The 13,448-nt window shown below is 33.5% G+C and overlaps 1 protein-coding gene across 1 annotated transcript; it reads right to left on the bottom strand.

Moving 5' to 3' along the window:
* Positions 1-12,613: 12,613 nt before the first annotated feature.
* On the bottom strand, positions 12,614-13,129 carry LOC136835511 (uncharacterized). The gene has a single exon (XM_067099103.1). It carries the CDS (start codon positions 13,127-13,129, stop codon positions 12,614-12,616), a length of 516 nt encoding a protein of 171 aa, XP_066955204.1.
* Positions 13,130-13,448: the final 319 nt, after the last annotated feature.

Below are 13,448 nucleotides of genomic sequence, written 5' to 3' on the forward strand. Positions count from 1 at the left end.
AAGTTATGTAATTGTCATCTGGCTGCGATAGTAGAGGGTCATACTCGTACTGCCTTTGTAGTGATTGTTAGCATTTCTAGAGTCATACCATCCGTTTATTAGCCTCATTGTGACCCTGTAACTGGCAAAGCCGTTGTCAACAATTTGCTGGGTGACTCTCTCAGGCTCCTTATGGGAAAGGGCTACAGCTGAGGAGGCTATGTGGATGTAGATGCCGATGGTGAACTCGTGGTATCAGATTGAATGCTTCCTGGAGTTTTTGAGATCCTGCCCAGGGCTGGTGGTCTTTCTTTCTATAGCCAAGAGGGTGTCAATAAAATCTAATATAAAGACATTTCGACAGTGAAAAGAGTTAAAAGATAATATATATATATATATATATATATATATATATATATATATATATATATATATATATATATATATATATATATGTATTATATATATATATATATATATATATATATATATATATATATATATATATATATATATATATATATATATATACATATATATATATATGTATATATATATATATATATGTATATATATATATATATGAAATTTTTATCACACCGTGATTTATATACAATCATGAAGCTACAAATGTCGCTTGATGGCTCAATGGTTTACGTCAACTGGAGTCGCTGAATAGGCTTTCGTCGCGGGTTCGTGTCCCCACGATTCCAATTCATTTATCACTTATATAAATTCCCCTTCGGCGACAATTCTCCAACGGAGATATACCGAGGTAGCGTGAATTTCGATATTAAGCGACATTTGTAGCTTCATGATTATATATATATATATATATATATATATATATATATATATATATATATATATATATATATATATATATATATATATATGTGTGTGTGTGTGTGTATATATATATATATATATATATATATATATATATATATATATATATATATATATATATATATATATATATATATATATATATATATACACATATATAATATTATTGGGAGTGAGTGCGGGTAACACCAGAGAAGGGTGGGTGAAATTAGAAACTGATAACTTCCAGTGGATGATATTAATAAAAACTTCAGCAAAATTGGATTTCAAATGAAATGAGGTTAAGTAAATCCGTATTCATAACTTATTCTTATTTTTCACTAAGAGAAGATTAATAATACCTTTATACTTTGTTTGGCCATTTTGGGAAATCACTAAATGACATTAGTAGATAATCTGTTATTTGTTTTGCACATGCAGTGAGAGTTGTGTATAATCTGACTTTCAAAATGTTTACTTCATGCTCATCATATTTAAAGGCAAACACCACAAACACATATTCAATCACGAGAAATATCACAACAGTTTATACTATTTTATTCCAGCTAATTACCATCGCATCTCTTCGAGAGATATTATTTCAATAGATATTGTAAGAGCAATTAGGATTTTTAGGAATAAGTGGCAGCGCTTAATTACAAGTCACTTATTTGCTTTTTTTATTTATAATAAGAAAAGTGATTTCCACGAAGAAGGGCACTTTTATCGATTACCAATTTCTTGATAAAGTACATACTTCACTTGTCAAATAATGAGATATATTTAGCTTAATTTTATTCTCTCCACTCATACAGATCAACAATATTTGCATCTTAATTTCGGTTTGATAAGTTGAAGTATCGATTACCCTGATATTTCGTAATAGCTTCATTCGGATTAGAAAGAAAAAAAAAAAAAAAGACAACCAGAGATACTGAATGATATAGAGAGAAAGGCTAATGACTCATTCATATGACTCATTCATATGACCTGAAAGTTTCCAGCGAAGTGGGCCACTCACAGAGCGAAAGGAAAATAGAATGCCTAATGAGCTAAAGAAACAGATGACAAAAAAATGGGGAATGAATGAAGGGAAAGTAAGCCAGAATCGTAGAAAATACTATTATATCTTCTTTTCAGAGAGAGAGAGAGAGAGAGAGACTTTTAAATTGTCATAAGCTACGTAATTAATTATCGAAAAACGTTATTTATATATTTATTTATCTGTTTATTTATTCAATCATTTTCTCGCTTCTTTTCCAAATTCTTTTTCTCAATAACTCTTCTACCTGTGTGCATCTTGCTACGTGTTTTCAGTTTCCATCAGTTGAGCTTCATTGGCACAACAAAAATTTCTATAAACTTTAATGAAGGAGGGTTGATAATTTCCTTGTCACATAATTTCCTTAAAGAGTCAACACTTCACCAATGATATTAAGATAAATATCCCTCGAAATGATGAAAAATGTCGAGATCATTTCTTATGTAAATAATTTTAGATGCATTCTGTATCCATTCTGTATCCATTCAAATAGAGATTAAATCGTGTACGCCATGCACACACACACATACACACATCTGGCTCCATTTCATCTTCGATTATTCAGTTCTTCCCTTATTAACGTGATTCTTTCCTGCACAAAAATAATTTCTGTAACTATTATCTGTATTATGTGACTATGTATGTATATATATATATATATATATATATATATATATATATATATATATATATATATATATATATATATATATATATATATATATAGAGAGAGAGAGAGAGAGAGAGAGAGAGAGGAACATAAATATTTCAAATTATTTTTATGATAACAGAAAATGTTATGGTTAAATGGCGTTACATGAAAAATGGAAGCGCATTAGTTTTAAAATGTAGAGCAACCGGAATATATTACAGACATAATAAGGAAAATGCACATTTAGAATGTAACCATGAATGAGTTTTCAGTATTAGGGATAAGAAACTGAAAAATAAATTTGCTAACACTCCATGTCACCTTTCTTACTATCAAACGAAGAAGGCATATAGGTTTGTGAATGAAAGGATCACATGTTCAAAATAATTTTTTATAAACTACTCGCATGAGACATTGTCTGATGTAATTAAAGACGTGAATCTGTTGTTTACATGTTTCAGTGACTTTAGTAAAAACTAATAATTTGAGCATGTGAATGCAATCTTCTCACACGCAAGAATGTGAAAATGGGTCCTGAAATTCTTGGCTCACACAAATAGCAAGATCCTTAGGAAAGATGTTCTCGTTACAGCTTTTGATTGTAAACATACATGGCCATGAGAAAGATAAACCTGTCTTACGTGTTCTGTCACCTCAAGTTGTAGTTATAAACATTGCATTATTTACTAGGATTAATCATGTAAGAGGTTCTCAAGCTTATTTATTGGGCTTTGTTTGATTTTCTAGAAAAAAAAAAAGCCGGATTCGAAAACAATATTCAATAGACTCTTGATGCCGATAACATTCAGGCACGAAGAAAGAAATCAGCAAAGAATAGACCAGAATGAAAAGGAACTAGAGGGTTCACCAAACTGGAAATGAAGAATAGGGCACCAACCAAAGAAACTGCCTCTGTCGTCTCCCGAGAGTGGTCATTAATCTCAGCGGTGAAAAAACTAAACCTTAAATTTACAAAGGGTTCTGATCAGTCTGCTCTTCGATCTGCCTGAGGCAAGAAGGAAGCTGGGAAGGCAAACATGACCAAGAGAAAATTACGCTGTCTCTAAAGACTGCGAACGACGTGTCTGCCTTAAGCTATGTTTCTATTTTAAGTTATGTCTAGAATAGAAGTTTTAAAAGCAAATGCTTATCCAGTGTTCAATATTTTACACCTAGTATTTCTATAGTACTAATTCATTAAGGCTTTTTCGATTCCCGTAAAATAAATATCTGCCACCCGAAGACAAGAACGTTGTTTTATGGCTCTTTCGTGCGTATAGTCAGGTGGCACTTTACAAAAAGTTTTAAAATGCTTCAACCAAAGCGACATCTTTGTTAAAATATCCTCAAATGAATTTAATTCATTCAGTTTTCACAGCAAATGTTTGCGATCGGTGATCAAATAGAAATTGTGGCTTCGCAATCCTCCTTCGGCAAAGGTTCTTTAGATACTTGTAACGTTCTAAAAGCTTTTAAGACACAAACATGAATTTGGGTGTCTTATTGCAAAATGTAAAAGATGAATGGATTTGTGACTTAGCCTCAGTGAGCGTGTTACTGACTGTTCACGATGTAAAGTTTAAAATCTTTGCGAAGCGAGCAACAGTTTGTGCGTTACATTAATATTAACAATTTATCACCGTAGCCACAGTAAGCTTCGATATTGCGTTACTTCATTAAAGGAAAACACAAAATTACCATTTAGTAACTTCAGAGCTCTAAGAGAAAACGAAAATATTTATGCCCAGATCCAATGTCAAAACTATTTTAAATGCTACGACGTATTTAAAAAGAACTGTTATAAAAATTATACATAAATGCTGAGTAACTCTAAATTAATTTAGCTGATGGGTGCAGATGATACACTGGTGATATTGAAGAGAAACTGGAGAGACTAATCAGAGGTTAAAAGCATATGCATGAAATTAAGGTTATAAAAATATGAGCAAGAATAAGGCCTTGAGCTAAAAGAACGTCTGGAAGCTGAAGCAATGAATGGAAATATCTATGGTTTAAGAATGGAAGCATTACATTAAAGCAAGAAAGGAAGCAGTAAACTTGAAGGAACCTGAATATGGAACCAAAGGTTAGAATATACAAAGTGATGATTAGCCAGGAGAGGTAGCAGTCATATAGGTCTGGGCCTTCCAACTCTTCTGGTGCCCACATGAGTCAAGCTTACACTACCATATGCTATTCTCCTTTGGACTGAGCGAAGGACATGTCACATTCATCTTCATCTCGCTGTCATCATTATTTCTTCCACTTATGAAACTTATTATGGTATTATATCTAAACTGATCCATCTGCCTGCTAATAATCTTAAAAAATCTCTATTCTCAAAACTACAAAATCTTACAGGTATTGTTTCAGTCCTATTAGTGTTTTCTTTATTCCCTCACTAAATTACGACTCAAAAATATCTGTATGGGATATTATTCTTCCTAAATATTTGTGAGATTCAGCCTCATAAACTCACTCTCCATCTAGTTTACTGTCGTACATTCGGGCATACTCTGCCTTCATTAAAAGCGTTTTCCTTATATTTGTTTTACTTGTTAATACAGCATCAGCTACATGGGCTTTAGCTTCTTAAATCTAAACCTCTTCAGTCTCCAACCACTTTTTCATTAACACACCTATGAAAAGGAAAAACAAAAAGAGCAAATAAGATTCCTTTGAAGTCAGTAATTTACTTGGCAAGATCATGTCAACAATAATTTTGCGCGCGCGCGCACACACACGCACACACACATATACACACACATACATACACACACACATACATACACACACACACACAAAACACACACACACACACACACACACACACACACATATATATATATATATATATATATATATATATATATATATATATATATATATATATATATACTGTATATATATATATCTGTATACTATATATATTAGTATTAAAAAGTGTAAAACATAGGTAATTTAGTTATAAATAGAAAAGCTTTTCACATGAAGTACCTCGATATTTTCATTGAGATGAGGATGCTCCTCCTTTGCGAGATATTAAGAGGATTAAAACTGCCAGAAAAACTTCATAGAGTTTACACATTCTTTAGGATGAATAAGACTGATTCCATAAAATCTTGCTTACCTACTTTCGCTTCACGAAAGTGAACTACACAGAGAGTCTGCGTCTAGCGGTGTACAAAAAAAAAAAAAAGTCTCAAATGTTTTCTATCAGAATCGTCCTTTAAGATGAATAAGAATTTTTTTTATAAAATTAATATAATTTAAGCGTTTAAGTGTTTGATAAACATCTCAAGCACTGAGAAGTTTACCAAACGCCAATGAGCGTCTAAAGGAAGGCTTTACTCAGAGCAAATGAATTTTTGTGTGTGCCTCTAACAGATAAGCTTGCTGAAAGAAAAGCAGGCGCAAAATGTAAATGAGAAGTGAATAATTTATTCAAGATTAAAACTGTAAGACTGCCTCTGAGATTCTCATTATTTTTCTCCTTTTAGTGAACTATTCTCCTTCATGACTGTATGAATCCAGGCGAGCACCGTTATATTATTTCAGGTGCTCAACTTATTTTCAAAAGGCCAAAGAATCAGATAAGCTGAATTTTTATAATCCTTTCATAAATTCAGACATTGGCTATTTAATAGCTTTATATTAAAAATCATTCAAGAAAAGTACAAATTACTTTTACTCTTACTTTAGATTTCATTTTTAACTGGTACTTTTACTTCTACAGATCCTAATAATACAGAAGCATTTCCTTTCATATAAACCGACTTTAATAAAAGAATTTATAAAATTAGTATTTTTCGCCTCTGAATAGTGTAAAGTAATATAAAAAAAAGTTAATATCAATTTACTTATGAACCGTTATTGAAAAGATGAAAGTTATTAAAAAAACCTAAGTATCCTATAAGAATTTCTGTTATATTAGCTGTGGTATCCAAAGACCATTGCTATTACAGTTTATTAAACAAAGATAAAAATTTGGCCTCTGAAGATTTGCCTGTTTTTTTTTTTGTTTGCCACAACGCCTATCAAGCAATCATACGATAAAAATTCTTATGCTTGCAATGATATAAGATCAGAAACTGAATACTGTTATTTCTAACCTTGATATGTAATTTATAGTCGTTGTCAGTACATGGATCACATTGCATTAGTCAGTCAGGTAGAGTGGCATTAGTTTTCACCTACAAATAACTTCAGCCTTTCCTTCCTTCTCGTGGAATAGGCGAAGGCTAGCGAAGCTGGCGGTGACGCATTTCATTCCGTTTTATTTATATAATAACAAATTTAGCTTTGCGCTGCATGGATTATATTTTCAGGATTGCTGATGTTGCACCTAGGGTTCTTTTTATGGATATGAAGTCCGATAAAAAATTATCATCACTGATGAAATATTACGGTAAAAGACGTAAGTATTTCATTGTCTATATTATGATTTAATTCGTATTAAAATATTAGGTCATGTTTTCAGGATTACTGATGATGATATGCACTTGAGATTCTCAATTTGGAAATAAGCTCTGATAAGGATACCACCCATCAGCGATTAAACTTCACGGTGAAAATCCTAGCATACTGTTGTTGTCTACATAATTTAACTAATGTATTTAAATACTGGGTTATATTTTCAGGATTATTCATGATACATTTGAAGATGTTTTATTTTTTATATCAACACTGATAAGGAAACATCGCTGATTAAACATTACGGTAAAACCCATAACCCATACTTAAGTATTTAAAGTATTGGGTTACATTTCAGGATTTCGAAAGCCGTACATTATATTCCTTTAATGGATATAAATTCTGAAAAATAAAAAAAACCCGAGCACTTTTTTTCGTCTTTAGTACAAATAGCCAATATGTTGGGTGGTTGCTGGGATAACTATCGGTATTCCGTAGGTCTTGCAATGCATTTTTGATTGATACAAACTCTAGGAAAGAAATATTTCGATAAAAAACCTAGTGATTTTTTTTATAGATATGAGTATTACATTTTCTTTGCGATTATTATGTTATTTTTTTTCAGGATTACGGAAGCTGTAAGTTAGATTCCTGTAATTGTTATAACTCTAGCAAGAAAACACTTCAATCAAACATTACTGTAAAAATCAGTTTTTTTTTTTCTAAAATAAATCAGTTTTATGTGAACAGCAGGGTATAGCCTACCATTCACGATCAGTAATTACTGAAGGAATTCCTTCAGTGTCAGAACTAGGACGTCCACTAACGGTCAGTGCGTTCATCACTGTAGGATAGACTACCGTGGTGATTAGACAATCGAAATGGCTTCCTCTATTTTTTGTGATAATGAGTTATTGTTGATGGGATTAGGGCTTGTTGCGGCGCATTCTACTTTGAAGAAACGAAGAAAGACTAAATCAAAATGGTGTAAGGATTTGCTACAGGGAAGGGATTTAAAATAACACATATTTTTGATGGAAGAACTGAGATTTGAACCATAAGACTGGCTTAATTATTTAAGAATGGACGAGGAAACCTATGATCAGTTGCTTTCCTGTGTTACTCCTTATATTAAAAAGCAGGATACTAATATGAGGGAAGCAGTATCGCCTCACCAAAGATTGTCAGCAACTCTCAGGTTTTTAGCGACCGGACAATCCTATGAAGATTTAAAGTTCCATACAATCTTCGACTTTTTTTGCTTCTTTCCTGAAATTACTCCTGCAGATGTTGATTTTTTTCTTCACTAAGTCTGTGGTTGCATCAGGATACTTTTCTTTAAGTTTTTTCTGCTAATTTTCCATACGCTTCGTTTTTTTTTATATTTATTCAGATAATGTTTTGACTTAATTTGCCAAAGGCATGGCTGTTCTTCGTATAACTGAAAAAATTCGCCCCAAAATTCTCTATCTTCCGGCATCTTAACTACTTAAACCTCACTCAAATCTCTGCACCAACATTCCTCACACTCTGGCCATACTATGCGGTTCACACTGATAATTTAACTGACTGGTAGCCATTCACGGTCGATGTTCCTTCCCTTCAGTGCGCGTTAGCCCCGCCTCCAAAATCAAGCAGAGTTTGATTCTCATCAGTGTAACTGACAGTTGTACTGACAGGCCTCAAACAACCCCATTCACGATCATTTTTGCCAAGTTTGAAGGAATTCCTTCAGTAATTACTGATCGTGAATGGCTTGCTTATATTTTCGGAATTTCGGGTGACATATAGCCTATCACTGACCGCCCGTGGGTACAAAATCTGACAAGGAAGCGCCTCGCTGATGAACGTAATAGTAAAACCTCGAGTTGGTGTTTTGTTAATATTGAAGATAGATATTCACATTTGCATGTGAATTTTGGTTTATATTTTCGAACTCTGATAGCATTACATCAAATTCCTTCAATCGATAGAGACTCTGAGGAGGAAAAACATCGTTGAATAAACATTAAGTAAAATTTAGCGTCTTTTCTTTTCAAGGAACCACTATGAATATTCTATTTTCCGCGATATTAGGTTATATGATCAAGTTTCGGTAAATGTACATTATTATTTTGAATTTTTATTCTTGCCGAAAAATATCAAACAAAACAATATTAGCTCATGCTTCATACTTACACCATAAGTGCATAATTAGTTGCTTCTTTTAGCTTCCCTTTATTTTGTAATATCTGCAAGTATCTTGTGCCTAACACAACACATACGTTTGGTCTTGAGATCTTTAGATATATATATATATATATATATATATATATATATATATATATATATATATATATATATACGTGTGTGTGTATGTATGTATGTATGCATTATTGCAACTATTCTGCCATACTTATTACTATAACTTGAGAATACTGAAACACAATAGGAATTAAAAGTGATAATGGAATAAACAAAACGACTGCTTATCCCTATTCTAAACCTAAGGACCAGGTTCGAATTCTGGTGTGGGCAGAAATATATATTAATTTTAATTCTCTTCGGTGTTAGTTATTCTCAGTTTATAGTGAATCAAATATTGGGTGAAAATTGAGGCATAACACATGAGTGCATAAAAATGACACACATGCATTTGACAAAGCGTCATATGTGTGTGAGCGAATGTGTCACCATTTTGTGTATAATCGCATAAATGATATTCCCCTTAAAGGAGATGATTCATCTGCAATATATCTCTTATTCTGGTTCCACGGTTTTCTTTATCTCAAGGAATATGAGTTGTTTCTAACTTTCCTGTCGTCGACAAATTTCTCACTTCTCAAGCATAAATGGATTTGGCTCCATGAGAGGTTTTTCCATTCACATTTTAAATGCACTTCTGTTGCATTGAGTGTTCAAATATATAGCAAGATGGAAAGACAATTTGCTCTCGTGTTAAAATCTAATCGTAGTTTAGGTATCTTCTGTCTGTCTGTCCGTCTTCCGACTCCCCCTCTCTCTCTCTCTCTCTCTCTCTCTCTCTCTCTCTCTCTCTCTCTCTCTCTGTATTCCCCTGTCTGTCTGTATGTCTGCCTCTGTAATTCCCTAGTTCAGGTAATACTCATGAACTAGGGAATTGCCTATCTTGGAGGGTATGGAAATGTTCTAGGTGTACTTCAAGATCTGCTTACAGGTAGGCAGCAGCGATTTGCTGTTGATAAGGTCCTTAGTGAAACAAGACCTGTTGTGTCTGGAGTGCTCTTGGTCCGCTGTTATTTTTAGTGTATGCAACACTTGTGGGTGTAGTAAAATATCTGCTTATGAGAAATGAAGTTGCCCTTTTGAGACATCTAAATGAAATTATCAGCAAATGCTGCAAGGGAGTTAAGTATTGTACATAGGACCTCATATACATACACGTACACACGCACGCACATACAGACACACACATACAGACGCACACATACAGACACACACACACACACACATACAGACACACACACACACATATACAGACACACACACATTATTATATATATATATATATATATATATATATATATATATATATATATATATATATATACAGACACACACACACACACACATACAGACACACACACACATATACAGACACACACATTATATATATATATATATATATATATATATATATATATATATATATATATATATATATATATATATATATATGAGCGATAATATCAATGTAACCACTTTTAGGTCATTTATCTTTCCTGTCTTCTGTGTGGATATCTGCTTCTACCAGTAATTTATTTCTTTAGATGCAGTGGTTCTTGGTTGTAGGTTTCTGTTTCATAACATAAGTAGTTATGACTTGGACCAGCGACGGATGATATCTTTCACATTCACAATTGATCCATGATCGTGTTTTCCCACCGCGAGCGACCAGATTTGCACCAATATTCAGTAAATGCGCCTCGTTGTCGGACTTCTCAGTTCCAGATGTCTGTTATTCTTCTCACCGTTGGACCTTGGAACTCTCTTCCTTGCGGGATATAATTGCAACCTCAAAAGTTTAAGCAAAGATGCAATGCATTACTACCTTAAAGCAATTAGTCTTGTATTGTATAACTTAATAACATCTTTATCTATTTATTTATTAGTTTGTTAATATGTTTTTTTTTAATAACTGAACTCTTCTCCCTGTGTTTCCTTTTACCTTCTGCTACATATTGTTACAGAACACTAGTGTTACAGAACACTAGGCTAGAATAAAACTAAATAGTAACAACTAACCTAATTTATTAATGAACAGTAACAGTTATCACCACCATAACAGAATAAAAGGAAAAACTTAGCAAAGAACATGACAATTAACAGATACATAGTAATATTACTCACGCAAACCAATATGTAAATTAATGAATAACAACTACCACTGGCCAAATGACTGACCATATAGTCAGACAGATCAACTATTCCCCATGTTACCACTCCAGTACTCATTAACACTAGCACAATCCATAACACAATCCATAACACTTCCCCTCCATTAAGATAAAAACAAAGTTTTTATTACAACAAGCAATATTAAACCAAATAAAAGTACCATTTACATTTTACATTAAACAATACATATTTATAAATTTATATTCAACAATATTCATTCTGGAATTCTTGAAAGGAAATCTGCTACAATGTTGTCCTTTCCTCTTATGTGTTGGATATCAATGTTGTAAGGTTGAAGAGTCAGGCACCACCGTGTAAGCCGAGGATTTCTGTTCTTCATACGAGAGATGAATGTTAATGGATTATGATCGCAATATACCACTATTGTTTTACTGTTGTCCAGGTAGACTTCAAACCTTTCAAGGGCAAGCAACAAAGCAAGGGCCTCTTTCTCTATGACTGAGTAAGATCTCTGGTGAGGTTTTAGCTTCTGAGAAAAAATAAGAAACTGGATGCATAATCCCATCCTTTCCTTCTTGAAGTAGGGCTGCTCCTACTCCGACACCTGAAGCATCTACTTGAAGACAGAATGGCTGTTCAAAGTCTGGAGCCTTTAGAATGGGGAGCAGTAATAAGCATATTCTTTAAGCTTTCATATGCTTCATTACAGGTCTTGGTCCAAATAAATTTCCTTTTTGGGCTTACTAGGTCCGTCAATGGAGCAGCTACACTAGAAAAGTTAGGACAAAATCTGCGATAATATCCACATATGCCCAAGAATCTTTGAACTTCCTTCCTTGAATTTGGTGTAGGCCATTGAGCAATAGCTTCAGTCTTTGCAGTTACTGGCGTTATGCTCCCACTTCCAACTTTGTGACCCAAATAAATAAGTTCAGCTTTTCCAAATTCACTTTTATGTAGATTCACCGTCAAGTTGTACGCCAACAGTCTTTGAAAAAGTATAGACAGGGTTTTTAGGTGCTCCTCCCAAGTATGCGAGAAAATTACTAGGTCGTCTAGATAAACTTTCACTCCTTCTAGCCCTGCCGTTACAACATCCATCATCCGTTGAAATGTTGCTGGTGCATTGGTCATACCAAATGGAAGTACTTTATATTGGTATAAACCAAATGGCGTCACAAAAGAAGAGATTCTCTTGGCACTATCAGTCAAAGGGATTTGATAGTACCCCTTTAGAAGATCCAGCTTTGTCACGAACTTAGAATTTCCAACAGAGTCTATCATGTCCTCTATATGAGGCAAAGGATAAGAATCCTTTTGTGTCATGGAATTAACCTTTCGAAATCCGTGCACATGCGATGTCCGCCATCTTTCTTCGCAACAAGTATGCATGGGGATGCCCAGGGACTATCACTTGGCTCTGCAAGATTATTATCTAGTAAGAAATCGACTTCCTGCTTTAGTATCCTTAGCTTTTCATGTGACAGTCTGTAGAATGGCTGCTTAACTGGACGGGCACCTTCAACCAACTGGACATTGTGACTGGCTGCTGTGCAGGCTTTAGGGACATCTCCAAATATTTCTTTGAACTGCATGAGCAACTCGTTCACATCTTCTGCTTGGGTAAGAGATAAATGACTTAATTTCGTAGAAGGATTTTTAAGCACATCAGAGTTCTGAATTTTGACTTCTTTGCCACTAATACAGAAGTCATCATATCCTTTACTTGTTACATTTTCAATGACCAAAGTAGGCACTTCATCTTTAGGGTGATATTCTTTAATCAAATTAACATGAACCAACCTCCGTGTCTTTCTCCGTCCAGGTGTAGCTATCATATAGTTAAGATCACTTTCCTTAGAAATAACTTGATAAGGACCTTGATACCTGGGTTCTAAAGGAGATTTTCTTACTGGTAAAAATAACAATACTAAATCACCTGGTTTGAAACTTTGTTCAGAATTTAAATCATAGTTAATTTTCATTTTACGCTGGGATTTATTGAGAAATTTTCTAGATAAATCATGAGCTATTTTCAGTTTCCTTTGAAGTTTAGAAATGTAACCGTTAACACTAGATGTACTCTCATCATTAAACCAAGTTTCTTGCAATAACTTTAAGGGTCCTCTAATATCTCTACCAAGCAAAAAGCTCAAA

Source organism: Macrobrachium rosenbergii, chromosome 55 (assembly GCF_040412425.1).
Source record: "Macrobrachium rosenbergii isolate ZJJX-2024 chromosome 55, ASM4041242v1, whole genome shotgun sequence".
Taxonomy (NCBI): Eukaryota; Metazoa; Arthropoda; class Malacostraca; order Decapoda; family Palaemonidae; genus Macrobrachium; species Macrobrachium rosenbergii.

What these genes read in the sequence shown, in the direction of transcription:
- LOC136835511 (XM_067099103.1), bottom strand. Translation starts at nt 13,129, where the DNA reads ATGATAGCTACACCTGGACGGAGAAAGACACGGAGGTTGGTTCATGTT.